Below are 15159 nucleotides of genomic sequence, written 5' to 3'. Positions count from 1 at the left end.
GCATGATATACCTACCTTCTGGCTACTGGTTACAACTACCGTCCTTCTGCCTGGGAATCCTGGCCAGGTTTTGTTTCAGAGCAACTCAAAACTGCTGAATATAACTTCAGGCTGACAGTGATGGGAGGCACTCAGCAGAACTCAAGTCATTAAGGTTCTTGCCAGCCTGAAGTGCAAGAGACAAAACCAGCAGCATGAGGGTATGTCTAAACGGTGTAGCATTGGCAGCAGCAAACTTCTAGGGTAGATGCAGTACATGGGGAAAGTTTTTCCTGTTGGTGTAGGAACCCCACTGTCCTGAACATTAGCTATGGTAACAGACGCCCTCTTTTGTTCACATTGCTGTTTCTACGGTGGAGGGTTTGGCAGCATAGCTGTGTACCTAGGGCACGTGGTGTTTTCACACCTCTGACCTACATAGCCATGACAGTGTAAGTTTGAAGTGTAGACCATGCTTTAGACAAGGTCTCCGACATTGCAATAGACACCATGAATACTAGCTCGCTGGATTGGCCCGTACAAGTTCATTTTATAAATCTCTCTGGCACCTATTATCAGAGCAGATAAATGCAAGAGACACCTGGAACATTTCAGGTTATGTATTGTGGAGCAGTCAGGGTAAATTGTAATAAAAGTCATGGGTTTAGGGGAAACTGTGTAAAGGCACAGGCATGCCATTTAGTGGGGTAGACCAGATTGGGGTGGGGGGTTGGGTCCAGTCCCCAGGGAGAGGCCCAGGGCAGTGCAGCAGAGTGAGCCTACAGTGCACTCACCCTACAGCAGTGGGTACTATTTCACGGGGTGATCCTAACTCCCCCCTCCAGCCTGCTGGCTCTCACCTCAGCATGCAGACAGGGCCACCCTCCTCCCTCACCCTGTCCTGGGAGCTGCCAAATAGCCTGCTCCAACCTGGGATGTGATGCAGAAGGGCCCAGGCCAGTGCCCACCCTAATGAAATCACAGCCATAAGTATAATGGACAAAAATCACACTATCTGGGACACAAATGCTATGACAAACCTGTAGCCCTAAAGATAAATAGCTTTAATTACATCTAATAGTCAAGAAGTATGGAACATAGGAACTGCCATCCTGTATTATACCCATTGTTCCTCTAGTCCAGTAGGCTGTCTCAGACAGGGAACAGCATCAGATGCTCCAGAGGAAGATGTAAGAAATCCCACAGTAGGCAGCTGTGAGATAGTGTATTCCCACCTCTTTAGGTCTTGTCCTTACTAGTCAAGGATTAACCATATCTATAGAATGCTTCAAGATCTAAGATATCAGAGTAGATAAATAAGGAAAGATTTGCAAAGGTTTTTAGGTCCCTAAACCTGCACATTAGCACCCAGTGAGATTTTCAAAAGTGTTAAGCTTAGGTGTTTTTAAAAAATCCCACTATGCACCCTAAACATCTTTCAGAAATCTGGCCCTTAGCAAACAAATGGATACACACACTGCAAAACAGCGTACAAGTGAACTGTGTCATTACTTTAAGTAACACTTTCTTCTCCCCTAAAGACTAAACTTAGAGTAAACTTTCAGTGCATGCCAAGAAATCCTGATATCAGTTTTGCTGTAATTGGAAATTCCTTGGGGCAGAGACCATATCTTTCTCTATGCGTTGTCCAGCACCAAGTAAGGTAATGGTACTCAGGTAATGACTATATTGTACAGTCAAGTTAGTACTAGGAATGGTAGTGCCACCTAGTGATAATTTTAAATGTTGTTCAAAGTCAAAAATAATACTTGTTTTAAATGAAAATGAGGGTGTTAGAACATTTAAACTGTAGAGGATATGTAGTATGTTAACTTTCTGTAATGAATCAGATGGTAAGATTCAGATAATTCCGGACCACCATTAAAATAGCCAAATTCCATAGATTTTTATTAAAGAATTAACCTAGACTTTTTATCCTTTCCATTTTCTCCTTGTTTTCTAGTCTTCCTTCTGTGCATTAGTACATGTCTCATTCACTACTTCTTTCAGCCTTTTTCTATTACTTCACTTTTTCCTCCACTTTCTTTGAGACATTTTATGTTGCAGGTTTTTTTCTACCTTTATTTCTCCTGTTCCATCTCCCCTCCTGCCTGCTCTTCTGGGGACGGTTCTGGAGCAGAAGCAGCTGTCCTGCATTACTTCCAAATACAGGTGGTAATATTTTTTTCAAAGGATAACCAACAAAATGACCATCCAGCTGTCACACTCCCTAAGAAGGGCAGAGCTCTAGGACATTTCACTGGCTATTGAAATTACATTAAAAAGCCAGTGAAGAGTTTTTCATCCTGCAAGAATGTACTCAAAACAGCATTTATTTCCTAATACAATAAAACATTCAACATTATTTCTCCACCGGCTTATCTATCGTTCATATAATGGGATTAATAAATGAAACTGTCAAGAAAAATGTTGGCTGGGTCAATGAGGCTACAGACGACTTCTCATGTGAAATCACTAATTGTGTGGTATGAATTTCAAGCATGTGAGATTTATTAATATTTTGGTTTAATTTTTTCTTTACACTAGGAATGAAACAAATCCCCACATCTAGGTCATGATCATGCTGCCTAGACATCTTTAAAAATCACAAGTCCCCACTGTGGTTTTGAGACATTATCCTTCTATTGCAGCTCTGCTGGTGCTATCAATTACCATGAGTGAGAGGGAGCGTTCGTGTAGACTGACCACCACTATCTTTTCCACTGTCGTGTCTAACCCTAGTCTAGTTGAACTAGACAACATGCTAGTAAAAAAACCCACCACCACCACAGCAGCCAGTCTACATCAGTGGCCATACTTGAAGCCTACACACAGGCTAGAATCAGCTGGGGGAATATGTCAAAAAAACCCTCAAAGTTAAGACCTTCAAATACAGCATTTTCCACCAGAGTAAGTTCACAACATTCTAGCATCAGAGGGGTAGCCATGTTAGTCTGTATCCACAAAAACAACAAGGAATCCGGTGGCACCTTAAAGACTAACATTTATTTGGGCATAAGCTTTCGTGGGTAAAAAAACCCCACTTCTTCAGATGCATCTGCATTTTACCCACAAAAGCTTATGCCCAAATAAATCTGTTAGTCTTTAAGGTGCCACCGGACTCCCTGTTAACATTCTAGCACTATGCCTTTTTTTGGCAAACACTGGACAGCAGTTGCACTATAAACTGGTCAACTTTCAAACCAGTAGAAAGTTTAAGAGATGCTTCCTATATGAAATATCAACAGAACCAATAACTGTAAAACAAGTAGAAATTTCTTAAGACTACTCACTGTAGGCAGTTTCTCTACTACTCCATCTCAATATACTAATGTATCAAATGCAAAAGAAACCAAGACAACACATCCTAGGATGAATTCTTTATAGGATTCAGCCCCTTTACATTAACTTTTTTACTAATACCAAGCTCAAAATGAATTCATTTGCATCATAAAGTTATTTTCACTGAGCTTTGAAACCTAAGACAGTTCAGTTAGAATGCCACAAACTTACCTCTAAACAAAACTAGTTATATTTCCATCTTATGGATCTTTTCCCAAAATTCAGTTCACAACAGCAACCTTTCTAGAACCAGCAAAACAGTCTCAGCCAATGTCAACTGGTCAGTTCTGTAACCTCACTTCCAGAGGTATAACCAATAACTGTAAAATCAAGTGGAAATTTGGTAAATAAAGCAGGGCCTCCATTCTCATAGCTATCCTAGACTGTAAAATTGAACCTCAAGAAATCTGGAAGAGATGGGTGGGGATATTTTATTGAATCTGCCATTACTGTTATGCATATTACAACAAAAGGGGATACAATCTAAAAATAACTTGTCTACATGTTGCAAAATTCATACCTAGAGCTTCCCTCAAAAGTTGAGAAGTGTTCAGTTCCGTAGTTTGGTCCAGTCAGAGAGGGCAGCACTATGCATCCTGGATCCAGATACATTTGGAGGGATCCAGTTGCAAGGTTTCACATAAGGGCGTCCCTCCTAATTTTCAGGTACAAAGCTCATGAGCAAAAGTTATATTATAGCAGCTTCCTAGCAAACATATTAAAGAGCACTTGGTTTGTCGTAACATAGTAACATTGGAATGCTACAATCCAACCTTCTACTCAAAGGCCAGGCTGTAGCAACAAACTACAGCTGACAAGCAGCTAAATCCCAAGGCAACACAGTCTAATACACAAGTTGTGGCCTCTAAGTGTGTAGAATAATGGATAAAATGATGATATATACCCTATACTGTGGCACAAGAACAAACATACATTAGCACCAAGGTAGACCAATTATTTCATTAAGTTGCTTTGGATAAAAAATTGTTATAAATACCCTACACACACACTTTTTTTTTTTTTAAAAGAAAAAAAAAAGATTAAAGAATCAAGTTTACCGGAACTGTCTACTGAAATTATAGGAACTTTTAATAGAATCTTTGTGGGTAGAAAATTTACCCCTCAAACTTAAAATTTACAGAAGGCCTAGGATCAAATACAAAGCTCTGAATAAATCCAACTCCATGTCATATTTTTTCCATAATTGTACCTTTTATTTTTTTTAAGTCTCCCAACCAGCAAGTGGGCAGAAGCTCTCTTTCCAAAGTAAACTTCCATTCTGAAAGCAAAATTTATATGTTCCCAGTTGCCCCAAAGAGGCAGAAATAACATTGTAAAAACAGAGAGAGAGAGAAACATTAGTTAAGTTCACACTTTCTGTCCAGCCCCAAAGCCAAAATAGTTAATTTTGAGAGAGGATGGCAAGAAGAGAGGAAAAGGAGAAAACATTTTTCATCAATTAAAAAGAAACCTAGTACCACCACAGGTCAGATTTGTCAGAAGGCTCACTCCTGCAGACATTGTAAGGCGCATGAAACAGGTGTTCTGGTCATGTCTAGCCAAAATCTTCCATTTACATAATATTTTCCCTTTGGAAAAGCCTAGCATATTCCACAAAAAACTAAGTTACCAGAATATTAAATGCTGTACAGTTAACACTGGGCACAACTCCAGGATTTTTTCATAACACCAAGCAAATCTGACTTCCAAGACTAGAACCATTCCTTTGCTCTGTACCAGAGTTTTAAATAAAGGAGGTTTCTCACCATGTTACATAAAATGTAATACCACTGCCCAACTTAAGTGCAAGAATGGTAATGTCTAAATGAAGACTTGTAGGTTACTGTCGTACAAGTTGTAAACCCACTGCTTAGCATTTTAATTCTGAACTAAAATGTCAAAAGTGGATATAACTGTCAACTTGGGAAAATGCTTCCACCTATCGTTAGAAAAGCCTCTTTACAAGAAAAGGTTTAATGAGGTATTTTATTTATATAACAATCTTTATTTCAAAATGATATTTATTATAAAAATGTAAAAATCCAGAAATAGGTCTTTTTCTCTTGGCCTTCACATTCACTGATCTTTATCCCCAAATCTTTTTCACTACAATAAAATCCCCCATTTCCAGTCTGATTACAGAGGTGCAAGTGTGCCATAATGGCCTGAAATCCATAAATTCATGGAAAGGCAAAAGCTGTGAAGCTAAACTGCATGCAACAGGTTCTACCAGCAAACAAAACAAAAACAAAAACAAAAAAAAACAACCCTGAGAAATAAACATGAGTGAAAACAAGAAGTTATCTGCAGGTGTCTGCAGTTTTGTTCAATCATCTTTGTCTTTTGCTCCGTGTTTAAGGATGCGTGTGAATTCAATGTAATTGAAATTGCCCTTTTTGTCAATTGGTGCCTCTCTGTATAGCTCATCTACTTCTTCATCTGTAAACCTGTCTCCCATTGTTGTCAGCAACTCTCTCAGGTAATCTTCTTGAATGACCCCTAGAATGCAATATATACAAGGAATCAGAATAGAGAATATTTTGTATTTCTTCAAATGCAAAGATATGTCAACAATAGGATAAACAGTCACGCCAACAGCAATAGATATGTATCTGCCTATTACAGCATACAATAAATGAGCGTACTTGCACCAAGAGACCAGAATGGCTCTTCATGACATGATTAAAACTTCCATAAACTAATCTTCTCAAATTCCAGAGAGGCAGTTGCTTTGATACAATTTACAAGGATTCATGAAAAGAGGATATAGTACATGGAAGTACAGGCACTTGAAACAGATTTTAAAATGGAGGAACATAAAGACGTTGCTAACTGAGGCAGGAATAAATAAGGTCACTGCTGCTCTATTGTGCAATTTGCATTTTTTTTTTAAGGGATTGTATTCTTCTTAACTTTACCTTACAGTGGATGCACAAATACACCTAGTAGTTTCCTCTAATGACTAAATAGCAGCAGTTTGGCTTTTTCATTGCTGTCAAGTTCTGTTGCTAGAGGGGGTTTCATTTGGATACTGAAAGTATCTGGCACATGTCCAGGAGGAGGGTTTATAACAGAGGAGACCTGCAGACAGCCTGAGCAAGTTAAATCAGGAGGCAGGAAAGCTTGCTATGAGGAGTTGGAGGAAGGGAAATAGGCCAGCAAAGGTGGGATAACTGAAGCTACTTATTTTATGATATATAGAGATTAGCAGAACACAAGGAAATTATTAACACAGGGATAAAATGACTAAGATGACTTGGATACTGAAAATCAAGTTAGGTTAACCTAACGTCAATGGCTATTACTAGAGCCATTGGTTGCCAAATAATCCCAGAGAAGTTTAGAAAGTACAAAAAAGTGGAGTGTGGGGGGAAAATGGCAGAAGCAGCAGAGTGCAGAGGATGGGCCACATCCTGATGTCGAGATAAGAGACCTACATTGCCTCAAATGCAAGGATAAGTTATTGAGCTCTAGCTAGAGACAACCCAGTCATAAACAAACTAGCTGACAGACTGCTACAAGAAGGACTATTAGACTATGCAAGACAGCTGTACTCCACAAATGGACATCACAATGATTAAGGAGTAAACAACCAGCATGTGAAGAAATAGGTTCTGCAGAGACTGATGCTTTAGAAAGGGACTAGATAACCTCAGTGAGCAGAGATCAGAGAAGACCGGAGGACAGAAAGCCAGACAAACAGAGTGGACCAAAAGCAACCAGTGAGTGATGGACAAGTCTTTGTATGGTGTCGCAATGTTAAAGAGTTTAAACCAATATTCTACATTAAAAAACAGTAGGAGAGAAGCTTTCAATTATCCACATCTTTATTAACAGGGCCAGATGCTCCATAGGATGGGATCATAGCACTTCACAGACCTGGATCAATAACTGAAGGAGATGACAACACAGATTAGCATCCCAGAACTGGTAGAATATTTAGATGTAAATGAGTGACAAGAGATGGCGTAGGGATTATTTGTCATAAGAGTGCAGGACTTTTTGGTGCTGGAGTTCATCTACATGGACCTGAATTCTTCCATCTGAATAGTTCTGTACTAGATTAAAGCCCTGAACAGTGCTATCAAACTAGGAAAAGTTTGCAAAGGATACTGACAGAATACCATAAAGCAGCCTCACTAAGGCAGATGGAATAAAAGAATCAAAACAACTAATTTAGAATTGATCTTAGGGCGCACCGTCAGAGACAAAGCAGATATTGAGGGAATTAAGAATAGAGGAACAAACTTTACTAGTACAATTAGATTGGTTCCCGGTGCTATTCGGACAGATATGGAGGAGTAGTATATACAACTACAGTATAGAAGGATATGACATGTTTTGCAGAGGGAGAGAGAAAAACAAATGGGGAAGAATGTGCGCTATATCAAGTCAGCCTGGGTCACAACTGTATTACTCTAGTTTCACACCACTAAAAACTCCATTCCTTTGTATACTTTCTTGGCATTATTCACCACACGGAGTTACACTGATGTAGAACTGGGGTAACAGTAGTTAGTCGACCCAGAACATATACATATGAATGCAGATGGAGACAACTGATAAATACTGAAAATGGCTCAAGATAACTATAAGTTTCTTAACAACACATTGTTCAAAGTACAGATCTCAGGAAAAAAAACAAGTAAAAGTCAAAGGCAACCACATAGTGGTCAAAAATGTATGAACGGATATTATAAAGAACATTTATATTTATTAGTCAATGAAGACAAAATAGGCACAACTATCAGCAGGAAAGATGTGTTAAATGTTAAGAAAAATAAAGTATACAATTAGGCAATGGAGCAAGATGCTAAAGGAGATTGTGGAATCAATTCAAGACGAGACTAAAACTGATTTATCAGGGACGCTTTACAGATGATGACAACCAGACAAGTCAACCTTGTCAGTAGGTGGGAGGGGGCTGAACCAGAGGCACCTTTCAAGCCAATTGATAATAAATAAATAAATAAGCTAGAAAGCATGACATTAACAATACTTCTGAGTAAAAATTTTCTATATGTTCTTATTGATAGGCTCTCTTTTTTGACATACAGACTAAACTGTAGGCATAGTGAATAAGAAAGACTACCTGTGGAGAGAAAATAATTCATCTACTAACAGACTTCCTCTTTTAGAAGAGGATTGAGACATTTCCTTAGGGAGGGAGGAAGTCACTTAACATCTGAAAAGACCTTACCAAAGAAGGGCTGTTTACCTAAGCTCCAGCAGGAAGGGGATATCCCCTGAAAAGGCAAAAGGTGCTAAAAATATAGGTTCAAAATAGCTGTTTGAAATTGGACAATACACTTTGAAAGGCTCAGACTGAATATCCACAGATGAGATTAAAAGTGCTACAGGAGACAATTGTGAGATAAGGTAATGTGTAATGACATCTGTGGTATGAAACTGATGTAATTTCACAACATGCTGATGAGTATAGTGAGTGCTGTGGAATTCACCCCTTTCTGCTGGATTGTGCTCCAGAATCTCAACTTTCATTAAAAAAAAAAAAGTTTCTAGACTTGCAGTTTCAAAGATAACTTTGAAACATGAAAAGACTGCAGACCAATGCAATGGCATCTGCCTGAGTCAGCAGAAATCTTGAAACAGTAGCTGAGAGGTGTGACCACCTCATTTCTCTCAACCTGGGCCCCATGGATTTGTGATTCTGTGACAACGGAAATGACCTTTTTCCAGGACACCAGGGAATTCACAGTCAGGGTGATGTAGTCAGAGTGACAAACAGGGAAAAGTGGCATTGTGTGTGGACTTAAGGAGGGGACAATGTGGTTGGCATCAAGACTATAGAAGAGGAGATTACAGTAGTTAAGATGCAACAGGGGGTCCCGAACAAGAGCCTTGGATACTGCGTGGATGTATGGGTCTGGAGAGTGGGTCAAGTCAATTACCTTCAAACTAAAGGCCTCCCATCTCAGTTACATTTTAAAAGCCACAGAAATTGATGTCTGCCCACCCAGCCTTCTACTTTGGTGAATTCCTCCTCCTCAGGCAGTTACATCTCATACTCCATTTTGGGGAGTTTGCATATTGCCTAGTTACATGTTCTTCCTTGAAGTCCCATCGTAGGAGACAAATACTGGTATGCAAATGCTCATACAGAAACAGACAAGAGGACAATCTTCATCTGCACTCCAAGTTTGATATATCAGTTTCTTATCATTTGATAGGACATGAAAGTTAGGACAACTGTCCCTGTGTCATACCACATTTTATCAAGATGAGCCTGTTAGCAAAACAGATCCTCACCTATGTATCAAATTTAGATTATACTGTTAGGCTTGAACAACAGTGGAAAAACCAGAAATCCCAAGAGAGGTGTTTCATCTACTTACCTGTTGCCTCTTCATCAAAACAAGCAAAAGCATTTCTGATTACATCTTCTGGATCTGTGCCATTTAACTTTTCACCAAACATTGTAAGGAACATAGTGAAATTAATGGGGCCTGGAGCCTCATTCATCATGGCATCTAGGTATGCATCAGTGGGATCCTTTCCTACAAATAAATAAGTCACTTCTTAGAATTAAAGAGCACTGTATGCATTTAGAAGTTAGTCATCTTTCACAACACAGTTCTCACATATTGAAGTTTTAACAAATTCATACTACTGGACTTATTTGAGACAATTGTTAACAAGAAAGTAACAATTTTGTAACTGGAGAACATTACCAAGGGAAGCGAGCATATCATGCAGGTCTTCTTTGTCAATGAAACCATCTCTGTTCTGATCAATCATGTTGAAGGCCTCTTTGAATTCTTGAATCTGTGACTGATCAAACATTGCAAACACATTGGAGGTTGCGCGCTGAGGGCGCTTCTTGGCGGTCTTTGTCTTTGCCCTTTTGCTAGACATGTTGATTATTGGATTCTGGGTGGGGAAAAGTAAATACATTGACTAAAATACAAACTTAGAACTTACATAACAGCTGTAATGACAATTTACAGTTAAAGTTTACAGCTAGCAGATGAAATAAATGTTTACCATTCCCCTTCTCCCCAACTCATCACCAGAACCCCTTTTCTTCCTCAGGAATGAGGGGAGAGAAAGAAGAGAAAAATACAAGAAAACAAACGACAGCCAGACTTCGAACCAAAAAAAAGTCATTAAAAGACTTCAGTTTGAAAATGAAAAAATATCATGCTTGCTTTATGAGAGTCAACAACATTTTGGGGTTTTTTTTGTTTAAGTTGTACAGTCTAGAAATGATGTGCTAAGACGTTTAAGCGGTTCCCCAATGCCATATAGTCATTCACAAGTCTCACAAGTCACGATCACCTCAATATGTTTACAACACAAACCCAACCTTAACTCTGTTCTCTTGTTTTGTTCTGAAATAAAAATATGCTGTAGAATGTATCCTATCAAAGTTTATTAAATGTACAATGCCAGTATTGAAGGAATATATTTCCAAGGTGCATCAGTTATAATGGAGCTTGATGGCTTCTAATATGATGGAAGGTTGGTGGAATAGAAGAATATTTTTACAAATTGAAATAATTGGTTTGATGTTAAAAAAACCCTGTTTTAGAGTAAGTAGAGCCTGTAAACTCTACAAACTTTAAGGGCAAAGTTAAAGTTGGATAAGCATGGTAAATAAAGGTGGGGTGAGATTAAGGATAAAAAAGGAATTGGCTGGATCCATTAACTGATAGGTTCCAGATCTAACATTTGGAAGTTTTTTTGAAGCTGCATTATTATTGAAAAGCGCATTTTTGGGAGGGAGGGGTAAGTGTAAACTGAATTCCACTGAAACACTTTCAAGCTTAAGGGTAACTGTTTTTGTTTAGAATTTTCTCTTCCATGCATGGCCTTAAGATGTGTTCCAAAGTTTAATTGGGGTGCTACATGGATCTGCAGAAAGGAAGCTCTGCTCCTATAGACCTTGAGGCCAATCAAAGTGAGGGCTTGTCTACATTGGTACTTTACAGCGCTGCAACTTTCTCGCTCAGGGGTGTAAAAAAACACCATCCTGAGCACAGCAAGTTTCAGCTCTGTAAAGCACCAGTGTGAGCTGTACTCCCAGCACTGGTATCTACGCCTCTCATGGAGATGGTTTTTTTAGAGCACTGGGAGAGCTCTGCCGTGACTTCACAAGCCACATTAAAGCACTGCCGTGGCTTGCCAGTGTAGACTAGCCCCCAGGCTCTGCTCCTAAAGACTTTACCAAGTCCACAGGAGGACTGCTTGTGTGGAAAGGAAGATTATATCTGCACTGGAAATGTAGATAGTTAGTGGAGAGAAAACTCATCCACATGAAAACTTTAAAGGACCTAAGTTTTATACATAGAAGCACCTGTTAAGTGTTTGACTTGGATAGGAGTAGCCTCCTTTTCCTCTCCCCTATTATTTTACCAGACCTCCAGCTGGCAAGGCTCCACAAGTTATATTCTTGCTAATGTAGCTTTGAATAGCATGACTGATATCAGCTATTGTTTAAAATTTATTCTTTTAAAACTTGTGATCATTACAATACACAAGAACTGATGTGCCCTTCATTAAAAGTGAACATTTAAATAATATATTAACTGCTCACTCATCTATGAACTAGGAGAAAAGTCCTCTTTAGAGCACTTTTATTAATCTCCCAAAACCAAATGTTCAAAACAATACTCGAAGTATGTCTTCACAACAGAGTTGACTCGGAGATGTGCCCAGATGGATTCATTGTAGGATCTAGCCCTTTTTAGGCAGTAGTAGAACATTGGGCATGAGAAGTGTTTTGCCCTAATTTCTCAAGACTACAGCTATACCTGCAACCTGGTTCTTTGATATAACTGCAACACCTCACTACATTCTAAGACAAACTGTAAATGGAAAAAATGAAAGCCAAGGTTAGCAAGGAAGTTGCTACATCATGGATTTAAAGTTTACAAGTTTTCCCACTTGTGTGGCAAACTGAGGAGCTTTCCTCATAGTTTGACAATTTCCTACTGTCTAATTAGGGGCTATTCCTAACATGAAAGATAGCACAAAAAGGCACAAGGGGAAGCAGTTAAAAATAGTAAATATCTGAGAGTGCACCCGTTTCTTCTTCCCGTCATGTAAGGTTGGCTTGGATTGTCACATGTCTCTATAAAGCCCAGTGGCTCTCAAGATAGCTAGGTCCATGTGTTTACGCAGTCTGAAAGAGGAGTGGGTCTGCGGTCTGCATTTTACTCACTATCTGAGACTAGGTGTAGCAAACAGAGCACTGATCATTAGTCTGCCTCTTAAAATACTCAGCAGCTGAACTCCACAATTCCACAGCAAATAGTAATTTATGGTGCTATATAAATACATTACTCAAGTTTAAAAACCGTCAGAGCCTAAAAAAACAACACTCAATTTGGTCGCTGTATTTACATCAATAAAGTGGCACCCTCAACCCTATAATAAAAAGGACAATTCCATTTCAGAAGCAGGTCAAAGTATGCCAATGTCCCACTAATTGGAAAGAACATAAGAGTCATGTAAATGCCCCCATATTCTGTCCCTTACCTTTGAGTAATCTCACCCTGTGGTACAAATTCCTAATGCTTGAATTATCTTTTTCTGGAATCAATGCTTCAGTTCAATGACTAGACCCACTACTTTGAATGGGATACTTGTTTTTCCTTTCCTTGTCTTACCTCTCCTATTTTCTGCTCTCTTTTATTCCATTATTTCCCTTCCATCACTGCTCTCTCACTCTTGTCAGACCACATTCCCCTACAGCTGCACTGCACGGATGAATGTAGCAAATTCCTGGGTATGTAGATACAGTTTATACAGCGTTTTCGGATCCTTCCGGACTAAAAAAATGCTACATAACCGAGGTGCAGTGCGAGCGATTGCAAAGCTCAGCATCACCCCCAACTGGGTGGGGGTGGCTCCCTGTCATGGCTTTCTGCAGCCGTTTCCTGCCAGTCCCTTTCCCCGCACGCACAGACCGGAGCTCCCAGTCCCCGGGCGCTGCCCGTCTCTCCGCACACAGACACGAACGGGGATGCAAGCAGTTTCCTTCCGCCCCCACCCGGCGGTGTCACGGCTGAAGGGGCAACTGGCCGGGATGGAATCGGCCCCACCTCCGGCTCGTCCGGGCCCCAAGGGCGTGGGCGGTCAGAACGGGTCCGCCTGGGATGTTTGCGCAGGGCCCCGGGTAACCCCCGCCCCGCGGGTCCCAGCGTCAGTCGGCGCAGCAGCGCGTGCCAGGGCCTGGTCCCCGGGAGGAGGGACCCTGGTGCCTGCTCGGGCGTGCGGCGCGGAGACCGGCCTGAGCTGCCCTCCGCTCCCGGGCGGGGCCCGCCAGAGCCTTGGGGAAGGGGACCCTCGCCCCGCCCGGGCCCTGCGCTGTCACCGGGCTCGGCTCCCCGGCCCGCGCGACGCGGCCTCACCTGGCGGCTGCAGTAGCGACTCGGGTCCAATCGGAACTGGCAGAAACCAGCGGTGCTTCTAGCTGCCCCAACACTTCCGGAGAGCGCGGTCCCGGAGCGAACCACCGCCCGGCCAGCGGGGGAGGGGCGGGGGACACAGGGGATAAACCATCAACGCGGAGAGGGCGTCAGTCGGGCCCGGGGCGCAACCGCGCCGCACACTGTGGGGAGGGGAGCGCGGCTGCTCCGCAGTAACTCTGCTGCTCACGACCCCCTCCCAGCAGAGATGGTTCGGACCGTAACCCCCCCTCCCTCGCTGATGTGATGGTGCAGTCCGGTGCGCTCACTGCGTCCCACGGGGCGGGGCTAGCGAGGACTCGTACACAGGTAACCCCACCCTATAGCGCGCGTGCGCACAACCCGTATAGTTAGCGCAGGAAGAGGGCGGGGCTATGCTGCCCTCTCCTAACGGGTACGGTAGCGGCCTCACGGGGGCGATCGAGGGTTCCCCGCTTGCTCTGGCGCCCCCTGCAGTTGGGGAGCGGGTGTTCTTGCCAACCTCGCCTGTTTAAAACTCAGGATCATAGAAATGTAGCCCTAGAAGGGGACTCTATAAATCATCTAGTCCAGGGGTAGGCAACCTATGGCATGTGTGCCAAAGGCGGCACGCGAGCTGATTTTCAGTGGCACTCTCATGGCCCGGGTCCTGGCCACCAGTCCTGGGGGCTCCACTGCCAGCCTGGGGTACCGTCTGCCAGCCCGGGTTCCGTACGCCGGCCCCCTCAGCCCGCTGACAGCCCCAGGTCCCGGCCACCAGTCCTGGGGGCTCCGCTGCTGGCCTGGGGTCCCCTCCACCGGCCCCACTCAGCCCGCTGACAGCCCCAGGTCACTGCCCCAGTCTGGCGGGCTCCGCTGCTGGCCTGGAGTTCCACTGCCGGCCTGGGGTCCCAGACACCAGTCTGGTGGGCTCTGCTGCCGGCCTGGGGTCCCAGCCGCCAGCCCGGGGCTTTGCTCCTGGCCTGGGCCCGGGGCTCTGCAGCCGCCCGTAGCTGTGGCCCTCTGGCTCCAGCCTGGGGCAGTGAGGGGTGCAGACAGGGGCAAGAGGGGGCGCAGCTCAGCACCCCCACCTTAAAAATTGTTCCAGCGCCACTGCACTGGGATATTTTTAAGTCCTGATTTGCTGCTTACATCACTATCACATCACATGGTACAGTGCACTGCGTTTGACATTGTGTGTGCCATCTGTCGCGATTTTTTTCCCCACTGTAAGTTGAGGGGTATGTTTGCTTTCTTAGTAGCTCACATTTTGTGAAAATTAGATGTCCATTCATTTCAGCCTTCTTGGACAGACACATTTGGATTTATTCAAAAGAAGGACCGTGCTGTTTGTGCTTTCTGTTGTGAAAGTGTTGTTTGTCGCATATCAAGTGTTCGAGGACATTTTCAAATGAAGCATGAGAAAACCTTTCTTGACGAAGCAATC

General features: G+C 42.5%; 1 protein-coding gene across 1 annotated transcript; it reads right to left on the bottom strand.

The window, feature by feature from the left end:
- Positions 1-5293: 5293 nt before the first annotated feature.
- Positions 5294-13914, bottom strand: LOC135874262 (myosin regulatory light chain 12B-like). The gene is made up of 4 exons (XM_065399049.1): positions 13698-13914; positions 10014-10212; positions 9678-9839; positions 5294-5820 (listed from the first exon to the last, which is right to left on the bottom strand). Exons 2-4 carry the CDS (start codon positions 10195-10197, stop codon positions 5648-5650), a joined length of 519 nt encoding a protein of 172 aa, XP_065255121.1. The 5' UTR covers positions 10198-10212; positions 13698-13914; the 3' UTR covers positions 5294-5647.
- Positions 13915-15159: the final 1245 nt, after the last annotated feature.

This window comes from Emys orbicularis, chromosome 2 (assembly GCF_028017835.1).
Source record: "Emys orbicularis isolate rEmyOrb1 chromosome 2, rEmyOrb1.hap1, whole genome shotgun sequence".
Taxonomy (NCBI): Eukaryota; Metazoa; Chordata; order Testudines; family Emydidae; genus Emys; species Emys orbicularis.
This window is presented reverse-complemented; position numbering and strand designations above follow the sequence as displayed.

Excerpts from the sequence above, each read along its gene's own strand:
- LOC135874262 (XM_065399049.1), bottom strand. The coding sequence starts at position 10,197 with ATGTCTAGCAAAAGGGCAAAGACAAAGACCGCCAAGAAGCGCCCTCAG. Across the intron at positions 9,840-10,013 it reads TGATATGCTCGCTTCCCTTG|GAAAGGATCCCACTGATGCA; the intron begins GTAATGTTCTCC and ends ATTTATTTGTAG. Across the intron at positions 5,821-9,677 it reads TTTTGATGAAGAGGCAACAG|GGGTCATTCAAGAAGATTAC; the intron begins GTAAGTAGATGA and ends ATTGCATTCTAG.